The sequence below is a fragment of the Scyliorhinus torazame genome, chromosome 25 (genome assembly GCF_047496885.1).
Source record: "Scyliorhinus torazame isolate Kashiwa2021f chromosome 25, sScyTor2.1, whole genome shotgun sequence".
NCBI classification, from domain to species: domain Eukaryota; kingdom Metazoa; phylum Chordata; class Chondrichthyes; order Carcharhiniformes; family Scyliorhinidae; genus Scyliorhinus; species Scyliorhinus torazame.
The window spans coordinates 6,323,152-6,335,649 of NC_092731.1; the positions used below are offsets into that span (position 1 = coordinate 6,323,152).

General features: G+C 54.0%; 1 protein-coding gene across 3 annotated transcripts in view; it reads right to left on the reverse strand.

The window, feature by feature from the left end:
- Positions 1–12,498, reverse strand: part of LOC140402268 (glia maturation factor gamma-like) — a 42,661-nt gene that overhangs the window by 19,613 nt on the left and 10,550 nt on the right. The window contains exon 1 of one of the 3 annotated variants that reach the window (XM_072489909.1): positions 2,309–3,005. The exons of 1 other annotated variant lie outside the window; for it this stretch is intronic. In XM_072489909.1, coding sequence (XP_072346010.1) covers positions 2,309–2,311 — 3 coding nt within the window. In that variant the 5' untranslated portion in view covers positions 2,312–3,005. Of the gene's footprint in view, positions 1–334; positions 438–2,308; positions 3,006–12,498 lie in introns of those variants that run through there. One more of the 3 variants, XM_072489908.1, reaches the window with a different exon arrangement.

Genomic DNA, 12,498 nt, shown 5'->3' on the forward strand with positions numbered 1-12,498 from the left:
CGTAAAAAACCTGCCTCGTACATCTCCTCTAAACTTTGCCCCACGGACTTTAAACCTATGCCCCCTGGTGACCAACCCCTCCACCCTGGGAAAGAACCTGCCCATCCACTCTATCCATGCCCCTCATAATCTTGTAGACCTCTCTCAGGTCACCCCTCAACCTCTGTCTTTCTAATGAAAGCAATCCGAGTCTATTCAGCCTCTCCACAGGGCTAACACCCTCCAGACCAGGCAACGCCCTGGTAAACCTCCTCTGCACCCTCTCCAAAGCCTCCACATCCTTCTGGTAGTGTGGCGACCAGAATTGTGCGCAACATTCCAGGTGCGGCCTTACCAAGGTCCTGTACAGCTGCAGCGTGACTGGCCGGTTCATCACGGTCACTCCCACAGGTCAATACACCCGACAAATAAACAGGGCAGAAAGTGGGGAACTCTCTGAATCCTCAGTTCTGCGGGTCGAGGGGGCGGGGGTGGGAAAGGGCTGGTGTCCATGAGTTGAGATTTCCCCGACAGCTGCTGAGAATTCACCGGAAATCCAGATGGGGAACAGACACATCTCACTGAGCACTGGAAACTTGAAACACTTTCTTTTTCAAAGCTGGTGTCTTCTTGACTTCTTAGTAATCTCTGGACAAGGGTCTCCTCGGGACGGCGTCTCCCCGGAATTAAAGTCTATCTCAGGTAGATCTGATTCGCTCCCTGTGTCACCCTACACCCTCAGCACCTTATTCAACGAATCACATTAAAATCCAAATGTCTTTGTCTCTTATTTCAGTTCAGCATTTTGAAAGCTTTCCAAGGTTAAGCTGATTAATGCACCAATCAGTGTGATGATCGGGGGCCAAGCAGGAGGACCCTGTGTTCGATCCCAGCCTCTGCTAAATTAGCTCGTCTCAGCTGAATGTGAGAAACCCCAAATCTGTGGATGTTGGAAAGCAGGAGAAATCATTGTGATACCTGCACCTGATCACTATCCTCTGCTCCAGAACGCTGTGTGCGGCTCTATATTGTTAGCTGCATGTTGTGAATGGATATTTGTGTGTGTGATCTGTGAGCGTATATATGCGTGTGTGTGTGTGTGTGCTAATAGGGCATGTTCAGAAGTGTGAATGTGTGTGTACGTGTGTGTATGCACATGCCTGCCTGCGTGTGCTTCTGTGTGTGTGTGAATGTGTGTGTACGTGTGTGTATGCATTGTGTTTGTGACTGTATGTTTTGTGTCTGTGTGTGTCTATGTGTTTCTGTGTGTACATGTGTGTGTGCATTCACATGTCTGCCTCTGTGTGTTTCTTTGCGTGTGTATGTGTGTGTTTCTGTGTGTGTGTAAGTGTCAGGTAAGAACAAGAAAGTCCTGAGGTGCGATACCTCTACAATATCAGAGCGTACAGGAAGAATTAACATTTAAAGGATTTGGGGGAAACACAGATTGATTACAGCTTGGAAGAGGAGCTGGAGTTTCCTAATGTCCTGGATCAACACCTCTCCCCTCAACCTCCACTACCAAACTCTGATTAATTGGTCATTCATTTTCATACTATTTTGGGATCTTGCTTTGTCTAAACTGGCTATCCTATTTTCATACATAATAACACCGGGGAGGACACCTGAGAAAACACACGGGGCCTTGGTTTGACATCCAATATGCAGCTGATTGATGTCTCCTGGGGCTAACTGTCCGAATGTCAGAGTGAGCAGGAGCCGCAGACCATCCGGGGGTAAGGGTCGAACAGCAATGGAATGGGGTCACCAACCTGATCAGTAACGCAGTGCCCTTGAGATACGTGGCACGCCTCACTTCCAACACACCTGGAGCAATTAGTGCCGGGGAACATACTGGAAGTGGATTTTATCGTCAGGTATAGTAAGACGGATCACAGCCCAATTAAATATACAAAAGCTGCATTTGATTAGGGGGAGCAGCAAAGTTGATAACCTTTTCCCACTCGTTATGTTGCAACATGACAAAGTTAACACACTGTCTGCAACTTTCCTTGCCAGCAGTAACGAGGCAGAAACCTTCAGAGCAACAGCTAATTCACAAAAGTTGCCCAGTTGCCCAAACTGCTCCTCCCCTCATGTCCACCACACATGGCACAACAGTACTGAGATATGAAAAGAAGGGCCTTCCAACAGTCAAGGCCTGAACTGGGTTGGTCTCGAAGAGACAAGTGATCGGAAACTCGGAAAGGCAGTGTCTGTGGAACTGGGAGGAAGCTGAATGACATCTGACACAATACACCCTTTATATCGAAATATGTAAGAAAATGGTGAGGGAACCCGAAGATTTCGAAAACACAAAGTTGCTTACCATGTTGATTTCTCTTGAGCTTCACGTTACAGTCTTGGCTGCTTGAACTCACTGTGGTCTTGTGACAGGATCCTCAAACTGTTAGTTCCTCAATAAGGCTTAACTGCAAACTTGCATGTAAAAAAAAACAACCCGTCCAGAAGCAAAACTGTAATAGCGAATTTCCGAAAGGTTCCACTATTTATCAATCCGCTGTGTGTGTCCCCTTCCGATCCGTCCCCCTCCACACTCGAGAAAACTGTGGTTTGTTTAAATTTGTCAGTTTAACAATTGTCTCTTGATGGCGCCTCCCTGTCATGTACTTGATGGGGACAAGACTCGCACATCCTGTTCAACCCACCACAAGGCTGCTTCAAAGAACTTCACCGGAATTCTTGCTGATCTAACTTGATTGAAGGGCCAATGATTTTTTTTTTTTCTGGCTATTTGAGTTTTAGAATTAAAGCTGTGCCTTCGGCAGGGACTAAAGGGAGAGGAGCAGCTTGGAAAACGAAAGAATGCTTCTCATCCAGAGGTGGTTCTCCACCCGAACCAGAAAAACCCACCTGAAATGCCACAGCCTACACCGCTTTCGACCAAGAGCCGGAAGCTGGGATAAGGCAGGATAGGGCTGAATGGCCTCCTTTTGCATCGAGGGTGTTCAACATTTTGACATTTTTTTCTGTGTTTCTACAGAGTCTCTTTGGTCCAAATTGAAGAATCGTATTCACTGGAAGGTTGAGTTTTGCTTTGCTGGAACCAAATGCTCCTCCTCATCAGGGACAATCTTCGTTGGAAGCAAAGGATTCTCTTCAACCAAAGCCAAGGGACATCTTCACCAGAACCGGACAATCTTCTTCATCTGAGTCCATTAAATGTTTGCTTAAAACATGGGCTGTCCTGATATGTGCAGGGACCTGGAAGGTTTTGTTAATCACTAAATGCTGCAGTACCGGTGCAAGGCAATATCATTCCATAAGACCAAAAGACCATAAGAAATAGGAACAGGAGGAGGCCATGCGGCCCCTCAAGTCTGCTGCACCAATCAATAGGATCGTGGCTGATCTGACATTCCTCGTGTCCACGTTCCTGACCTTTCCCCGTAACCCTTGATTCCCTCACTGACCAACAATCTATCGCAGCCTTAAATATACACAGGACTCTGCCCCCACAGCTCTCTGTGACACGGACTCTGCCCCCACAGCTCTCTGTGACAAGGACTCTGCCCCCACAGCTCTCTGTGACAAGGACTCTGTCCCCACAGCTCTCTGTGACAAGGACTCTGTCCCCACAGCTCTCTGTGACACGGACTCTGCCCCCACAGCTCTCTGTGACAAGGAATCTGCCCCCACAGCTCTCTGTGACAAGGACTCTGTCCCCACAGCTCTCTGTGACAAGGACTCTGTCCCCACAGCTCTCTGTGACAAGGACTCTGCTCCCACAGCTCTCTGTGACAAGGACTCTGCCCCCACAGCTCTCTGTGACACAGACTCTGCCCCCACAGCTCTCTGTGACACGGACTCTGCCCCCACAGCTCTCTGTGACAAGGACTCTGCCCCCACAGCTCTCTGTGACAAGGACTCTGCTCCCACAGCTCTCTGTGACATGGACTCTGCCCCCACAGCTCTCTGTGACAAGGACTCTGCCCCCACAGCTCTCTGTGACAAGGACTCTGTCCCCACAGCTCTCTGTGACACGGACTCTGCCCCACAGCTCTCTGTGACAAGGACTCTGCCCCCACAGCTCTCTGTGACACAGACTCTGCCCCCACAGCTCTCTGTGACAAGGACTCTGCCCCACAGCTCTCTGTGACAAGGACTCTGCCCCCACAGCTCTCTGTGACACGGACCCTGCTCCCACAGATCTCTGTGACACGGACTCTGTCCCACAGCTCTCTGTGACAAGGACTCTGCCCCCACAGCTCTCTGTGACAAGGACTCTGCCCCCACAGCTCTCTGTGACACGGACTCTGTCCCCACAGCTCTCTGTGACAAGGACTCTGTCCCCACAGCTCTCTGTGACAAGGACTCTGCTCCCACAGCTCTCTGTGACAAGGACTCTGCCCCCACAGCTCTCTGTGACACGGACTCTGCCCCCACAGCTCTCTGTGACAAGGACTCTGCCCCCACAGCTCTCTGTGACAAGGACTCTGCTCCCACAGCTCTCTGTGACATGGACTCTGCCCCCACAGCTCTCTGTGACAAGGACTCTGCCCCCACAGCTCTCTGTGACAAGGACTCTGTCCCCACAGCTCTCTGTGACACGGACTCTGCCCCACAGCTCTCTGTGACAAGGACTCTGCCCCCACAGCTCTCTGTGACACAGACTCTGCCCCCACAGCTCTCTGTGACAAGGACTCTGCCCCACAGCTCTCTGTGACAAGGACTCTGCCCCCACAGCTCTCTGTGACACGGACCCTGCTCCCACAGCTCTCTGTGACACGGACTCTGTCCCACAGCTCTCTGTGACAAGGACTCTGCCCCCACAGCTCTCTGTGACAAGGACTCTGCCCCCACAGCTCTCTGTGACACGGACTCTGTCCCCACAGCTCTCTGTGACAAGGACTCTGTCCCCACAGCTCTCTGTGACAAGGACTCTGCCCCCACAGCTCTCTGTGACACGGACTCTGCCCCCACAGCTCTCTGTGACACAGACTCTGCCCCCACAGCTCTCTGTGACAAGGACTCTGCCCCCACAGCTCTCTGTGACAAGGACTCTCTCCCACAGCTCTCTGTGACACGGACTCTGTCCCCACAGCTCTCTGTGACAAGGACTCTGCTCCCACAGCTCTCTGTGACACGGACTCTGTCCCCACAGCTCTCTGTGACAAGGACTCTGTCCCCACAGCTCTCTGTGACACAGACTCTGCCCCCACAGCTCTCTGTGACAAGGACTCTGCCCCCACAGCTCTCTGTGACAAGGACTCTGCTCCCACAGCTCTCTGTGACACGGACTCTGCCCCCACAGCTCTCTGTGACACAGACTCTGCCCCCACAGCTCTCTGTGACAAGGACTCTGCCCCCACAGCTCTCTGTGACAAGGACTCTGCTCCCACAGCTCTCTGTGACATGGACTCTGCCCCCACAGCTCTCTGTGACAAGGACTCTGCCCCCACAGCTCTCTGTGACAAGGACTCTGTCCCCACAGCTCTCTGTGACACGGACTCTGCCCCACAGCTCTCTGTGACAAGGACTCTGCCCCCACAGCTCTCTGTGACACAGACTCTGCCCCCACAGCTCTCTGTGACAAGGACTCTGCCCCACAGCTCTCTGTGACACGGACTCTGCCCCCACAGCTCTCTGTGACACGGACTCACTCCCCACAGCTCTCTGTGACAAGGACTCTGCCCCCACAGCTCTCTGTGACACGGACTCTGCTCCCACAGCTCTCTGTGACACGGACTCTGTCCCACAGCTCTCTGTGACAAGGACTCTGCCCCCACAGCTCTCTGTGACACGGACTCTGTCCCACAGCTCTCTGTGACACAGACTCTGCCCCAACAGCTCTCTGTGACAAGGACTCTGTCCCCACAGCTCTCTGTGACACAGACTCTGTCCCACAGCTCTCTGTGACAAGGACTCTGCCCCCACAGCTCTCTGTGACACGGACTCTGTCCCACAGCTCTCTGTGACACGGACTCTGTCCCACAGCTCTCTGTGACAAGGACTCTGCCCCCACAGCTCTCTGTGACACGGACTCTGTCCCACAGCTCTCTGTGACACGGACTCTGTCCCACAGCTCTCTGTCCCACAGCTCTCTGTGACAAGGACTCTGCCCCCACAGCTCTCTGTGACAAGGACTCTGCCCCCACAGCTCTCTGTGACACGGACTCTGCCCCCACAGCTCTCTGTGACACGGACTCTGTCCCACAGCTCTCTGTGACAAGGACTCTGCCCCCACAGCTCTCTGTGACAAGGACTCTGCCCCCACAGCTCTCTGTGACAAGGACTCTGCCCCCACGGCTCTCTGTGACAAGGACTCTGTCCCCACAGCTCTCTGTGACACGGACTCTGTCCCCACAGCTCTCTGTGACAAGGACTCTGTCCCCACAGCTCTCTGTGACACGGACTCTGTCCCACAGCTCTCTGTGACAAGGACTCTGCCCCCACAGCTCTCTGTGACAAGGACTCTGTCCCCACAGCTCTCTGTGACAAGGACTCTGTCCCCACAGCTCTCTGTGACAAGGACTCTGCTCCCACAGCTCTCTGTGACACGGACTCTGCCCCCACAGCTCTCTGTGACAAGGACTCTGCCCCCACAGCTCTCTGTGACACGGACTCTGTCCCCACAGCTTTCTGTGACAAGGACTCTGCCCCCACAGCTCTCTGTGACACGGACTCTGCCCCCACAGCTCTCTGTGACACGGACTCTGTCCCCACAGCTCTCTGTGACACGGACTCTGTCCCCACAGCTCTCTGTGACACGGACTCTGTCCCCACAGCTCTCTGTGACACGGACTCTGCCCCAACAGCTCTCTGTGACACGGACTCTGTCCCACAGCTCTCTGTGACAAGGACTCTACCCCCACAGCTCTCTGTGACACGGACTCTGCCCCCACAGCTCTCTGTGACACGGACTCTGTCCCACAGCTCTCTGTGACACGGACTCTGCTCCCACAGCTCTCTGTGACACGGACTCTGCCCCCACAGCTCTCTGTGACAAGGACTCTGCCCCCACAGCTCTCTGTGACACGGACTCTGCCCCCACAGCTCCCTGTGACATGGACTCTGCTCCCACAGCTCTCTGTGACAAGGACTCTGTCCCCACAGCTCTCTGTGACACGGACTCTGTCCCACAGCTCTCTGTGACACGGACTCTGTCCCCACAGCTCTCTGTGACACAGACTCTGCCCCCACAGCTCTCTGTGACACGGACTCTGTCCCACAGCTCTCTGTGACACGGACTCTGCCCCCACAGCTCTCTGTGACACGGACTCTGCCCCCACAGCTCTCTGTGACACGGACTCTGTCCCACAGCTCTCTGTGACACGGACTCTGCCCCCACAGCTCTCTGTGACAAGGACTCTGCCCCCACAGCTCTCTGTGACACGGACTCTGCCCCCACAGCTCTCTGTGACAAGGACTCTGCCCCAACAGCTCTCTGTGACACGGACTCTGTCCCACAGCTCTCTGTGACACGGACTCTGTCCCACAGCTCTCTGTGACACGGACTCTGCCCCCACAGCTCTCTGTGACAAGGACTCTGCCCCCACAGCTCTCTGTGACACGGACTCTGCCCCCACAGCTCTCTGTGACACAGACTCTGCCCCCACAGCTCTCTGTGACACGGACTCTGTCCCACAGCTCTCTGTGACACGGACATCTGTCCCACAGCTCTCTGTGACACGGACTCTGCCCCCACAGCTCTCTGTGACAAGGACTCTGCCCCCACAGCTCTCTGTGACAAGGACTCTGTCCCCACAGCTCTCTGTGACACGGACTCTGCCCCCACAGCTCTCTGTGACACGGACTCTGTCCCCACAGCTCTCTGTGACACGGACTCTGTCCCCACAGCTCTCTGTGACAAGGACTCTGCCCCCACAGCTCTCTGTGACACGGACTCTGTCCCCACAGCTCTCTGTGACACGGACTCTGCCCCCACAGCTCTCTGTGACAAGGACTCTGCCCCCACAGCTCTCTGTGACAAGGACTCTGCCCCCACAGCTCTCTGTGACAAGGACTCTGCCCCCACAGCTCTCTGTGACAAGGACTCTGTCCCCACAGCTCTCTGTGACACGGACTCTGCCCCCACAGCTCTCTGTGACAAGGACTCTGCCCCCACAGCTCTCTGTGACAAGGACTCTGCCCCCACAGCTCTCTGTGACAAGGACTCTGCCCCCACAGCTCTCTGTGATAAGGACTCTGCCCCCACAGCTCTCTGTGACAAGGACTCTGCCCCCACAGCTCTCTGTGACAAGGTCTCTGCCCCCATAGCTCTCTGTGACACGGACTCTGTCCCCACAGTTCTCTGTGACAAGGTCTCTGCCCCCACAGCTCTCTGTGACAAGGTCTCTGCCCCCACAGCTCTCTGTGACAAGGACTCTGCCCCCAAAGCTCTGTGTGGTGTTGAGTTCCAAAGACTCACAATCCTCTGATAGAAGAAATTCACAGAATTCCCCCCAGTGCAGAAGGAGGCCATTCGGCCCATTGACTCTGCACCGACCCTCTGAAAGAGTGCCCTACCTAGGCCCACTCCCACACCCTATCCACGTAACCCCACCTAGGGACAATTTAGCTTGGTCAATCCTCCTAACCTGCACATCTTTGCACTATGGGAGGAAACAGGAGCACCCGAGGAAACCCTCACAGACACGGGGAGAATGGGCAAACTCCACACAGACTGTCACCCAAGGCCGCAATTGAACCCAGCTCCCTGGCACTATGAGGTAGCAGTGCTAACCACTGGGCCACCGTGCCGCCTCCTCATCTCAGTCTGAAAGAGGCTCCCCTTTATTCTGAGACTATGCCCTCTGGTCCTAGACTCTCCCATGCGGGGAAATATCCTCTCAGCATTGACCCTGTCAAACCCCCCCTGAAAATCCGACATGTTTCAATGCGATCACCTCTCATTCTTCTAAATTCCAATGAGTAGAGTCCCAACCTGCTTAACATTTGCTCATAAGACAATCCCTCCACATTGGGGATCATCCAAGTGAACCTTCTCTGAGCCCCCTCCAATGAAATAATGGGCCCGATTTAACCACTGCGTTGGGCCTTGGCACGGATCTGGGCACGCTGGTTAAATAGCAATAAAGGCCCAAATCGAGATTCGCTCCACTAACCGGCCCACTCCCGATGGCGAGGATCACACCCAAATATGGCAAGCACATCTTTGACCCCAATTCGCTCCAATTTCCATCTCATTAGTGAGATTAAAGTCGAATGTAACGGCCTCCCAGGAATTAACAGGCTCCCCAGCGAGGAATCACGCGGGTGTCGTTTAGTTGGCGCAGTGGCTGTTGAGGAGATGAGGAGCCACTTCCATTGTCTTTTTTTTAGATGTTTTTATTGGATTTTCATATTTTATGTTCAACAACTCGGATCTCAGGAGAGGGGTGGTAACTTACCCTCGCAGCCCGGTGGGGATCATTGTTCGTGCTACATTGGATGGTGGGTACTCCATGGTGTGCTGCCCGAACTGACAGCCACTGCCACTGCCCCCCGGCCAGCATTGGTGGCTCTGCTGCTGGCCCTCTGACCCCCCTCGGGAGGAACTGGATGTCCCGTCTCGCCTCCACAGCGGCCAGAAGCCTGGGCCAGGTCGGCGTCGCCGAAGCCATGTTTGTGTGTTGAATGACTGAGTGCTGAGGGAGCGTTTAAAAACAGCCAGGTGCTGAGGCGCAAGTCGGGCGACTCAGGTAGCGAGGCAGCCAGTAATGGCAAGACGCTCGTTAAAGTGCCGTTAAATACGGACCATGGTCTCGCCAATGCATCCACCGAGAAACATCCCACCCAATCGCAGCCAAAATGGCACTCTGAAACGTTTCGTTTAAATCGCACCCAATATCTCTCCTCAAATAAGGGGCCAAAACTGCTGCCAGTGCTCCAGATGTGGTCTCACCAGTACCTTGCACAGTTCCAGCAAGACTTCCTCACTCTTATACTCCAACCCCCTTGAAATCAAGGCCAACATTCCATTAGCCTTCCTGATGACCTGCTGCCCCTGTGTGCTACCCCCACCCCCCCACTCCCCCCCCCCCCTCCCCCGAGTCCCTGGTGTTGCAGCTTTCTGACGTTTCAGTCCATTTAAATAATGGATAGCACTGCTGCCTTACAACACCAGGGACCAGGGTTCAATTCTGGCCTCAGATGACTGTCTGTACGGAGTTTGCGCGTTCTCCCCGTGTCTGCGCGGGTTTTCTCCGGGTGATCTGGTTTCCTCCCGCAGTCCAAATAAGTGCAGGTTAGGTGGATTGGCCGTGATAGATTACCCCTTAGTATCCATGAATGAGCGGGTTAGGTTACAGGGACAGGGAGAGTGGACATGGGTAGAGAGCTCATTCGAAGTGTCGGTGCAGACACGGTGGTCTGAATAGCCTCCTTCTGCACGGTGGGGATTCTATCATTCTATGATTACTCTGTTCTTTTGTTCTCCTTTCAAATATAACAGTTTCGCATTTTCCCACATTTTACTCCATTTGCTATTATTTTGCCCATTTATTGATCTCTCGGTACCTCTTTGCAAACTGTCTGTATCCCTCTCACAACTTGCCCTGCCACCTTTTCTTTTTTGTGTCGTCTGCACATTTGGCTACAGTACATTCGCTTCCCTCCTCCAAGTCATTATTGGGACAGGTTTAGCACAGTGGGCTAAACAGCTGGCTTGTAATGCAGAACAAGGCCAGCAGCGCGGGTTCAATTCCCGCACCGGCCTCCCCGAACAGGCGCCGGAATGTGGCGACTAGGGGCTTTTCACAGTAACTTCATTGAAGCCTACTTGTGACAATAAGTGATTATTATTATAATATGTATTGTAAACAGTTGCGGTCCCAGCACTGGTCCCTGTGGAACCCCACTGGCTACAGGTCGCTGGCCTGATAAAGAACTCCTTATCCCCACTCGCTGTTTCCTGCCCATTAAAGAAAGGTTGGGGTTAGGGTCCCTCAGCCCACAGATTAACTGATAAGTCATCACGTTGCGCTACATGGGATCTTACTGTGTACGGAATAAGCTGCTGCTTTACCAGACTCTGCGATGGCAACACTCCACCAGGAATTCCCCGAACCAGGGGGGTAGACGAGGAGAACACTTTTACGTAGCGAGTTGTTGTGATCTGGAACCCGTTGCCTGAAAGGGCGGGTGGAAGCAGACTCAGGAACAACTCTCAAAGGGAATTGGATAAGGAGAAAACGTTGTAGGGCCATGGGCAACCAGCAGAGGGAGTGGGTGTGATTGGAGAGCTCCACTGGCCAGCAAGCACAGGGACGATGGGCCAAACGCTGCACTCTGAGATGTATCATTCAATAATTAAATGCATGCAAAGTGATTTGAGATTCTTCTGCGCAAAGCCACTGTGCTAGCCTCTTTCTTAATTTTTTTATTTTCCAACATTGTCATTCGACAATCAAGCAACTGTTAGGAAAATAAAGTTGTTTTAAGGGATTCATATTTGTATTGGTAAACTTTAGAAATAAGGGGCGTGACTCTCCGACCACATTGCGTTCAATCGAGAGCACAACACGGCTGGAGAATCCCGGCACAGGCCTGCAGCAAGCCTCCCGAGGGGCTCCGCGCTTCCCGGGATTCTCACGAGACGTCGGAGTCGGAACTCCGCCCCACGAATAACGCACGCGGAGGTAGGTCATAAACCTACTTACGACCTACTCACGCGGGATCCTCCGGCCTCCCTCGATTCTCCAGCCTCCACAGGGAGGCTGCAGCCGGACGCCGATCAGTGCTGGTCCAGACAGAATGGCACCTGGCCCCGGGGGGGGGGGGTGTCTCCCAGGCCTGGGGGGGGTCTCCCAGGCCTGGGGGGGGGGGGGTCTCCTAGGCTGGGGGGGGGGGTCTCCCAGGCCGTCGGAGACACCTGAGTGGTCAGGGTAATGGCAGGGTGGCTCCCTGGCCCTCCCCCTGGAATGTGGGCACCTTGGCACTGCCCAGCTGACACCCTTTCACTGCCAAGGTGCCCGGATGGCACTGCCAAGCCAGCAGGAGCACTGCCTGGGTGGTGAAAGAGTGCCTGAGTGTCAGGGTGGTACTGCCAAGGGTCAGGGAGCAAGGGGAGCCATGTCCATAAAATGAGGGTGGAGGGGGTTTAGAGGGTGGGTGAGTGCAGGGCAGGTAAGTAGGGGCCTCTGGGTGGTTGGAGGGGTAATGAGTTGGGGTCCAGGATGGGAGGGGGTGCTGTAAGGGGGATTTGGGGGGGGGAGCCTGAAGAGGGGGTTCCCCCAGGGACACCAGAGTGGGGGCATCCTCACTTGGAGGATGTGTAGTCGTGTCCATGTGTGTGGGTGTGTGACATTGCCCATGGGAGGGGGAAATGGGGGACCCAACATCTCACTTAGCGATTGTGGTGTTGGGTGCTCTGAGGTACGGATGAACCAACACGGTAGCAATTGGTACAACGCTGTTTTATTCCAACTTGCTATTTGCAGATTTGTCTTGATACTCTGCACGTGGTGACTCCCTGAGTGTGTTGTTAATCAGGTCCTGTCCTTGTCCTGGTCTCTAGATGGACTGGCCACCAGGTGTCGTGTTTCTTCTCTTATA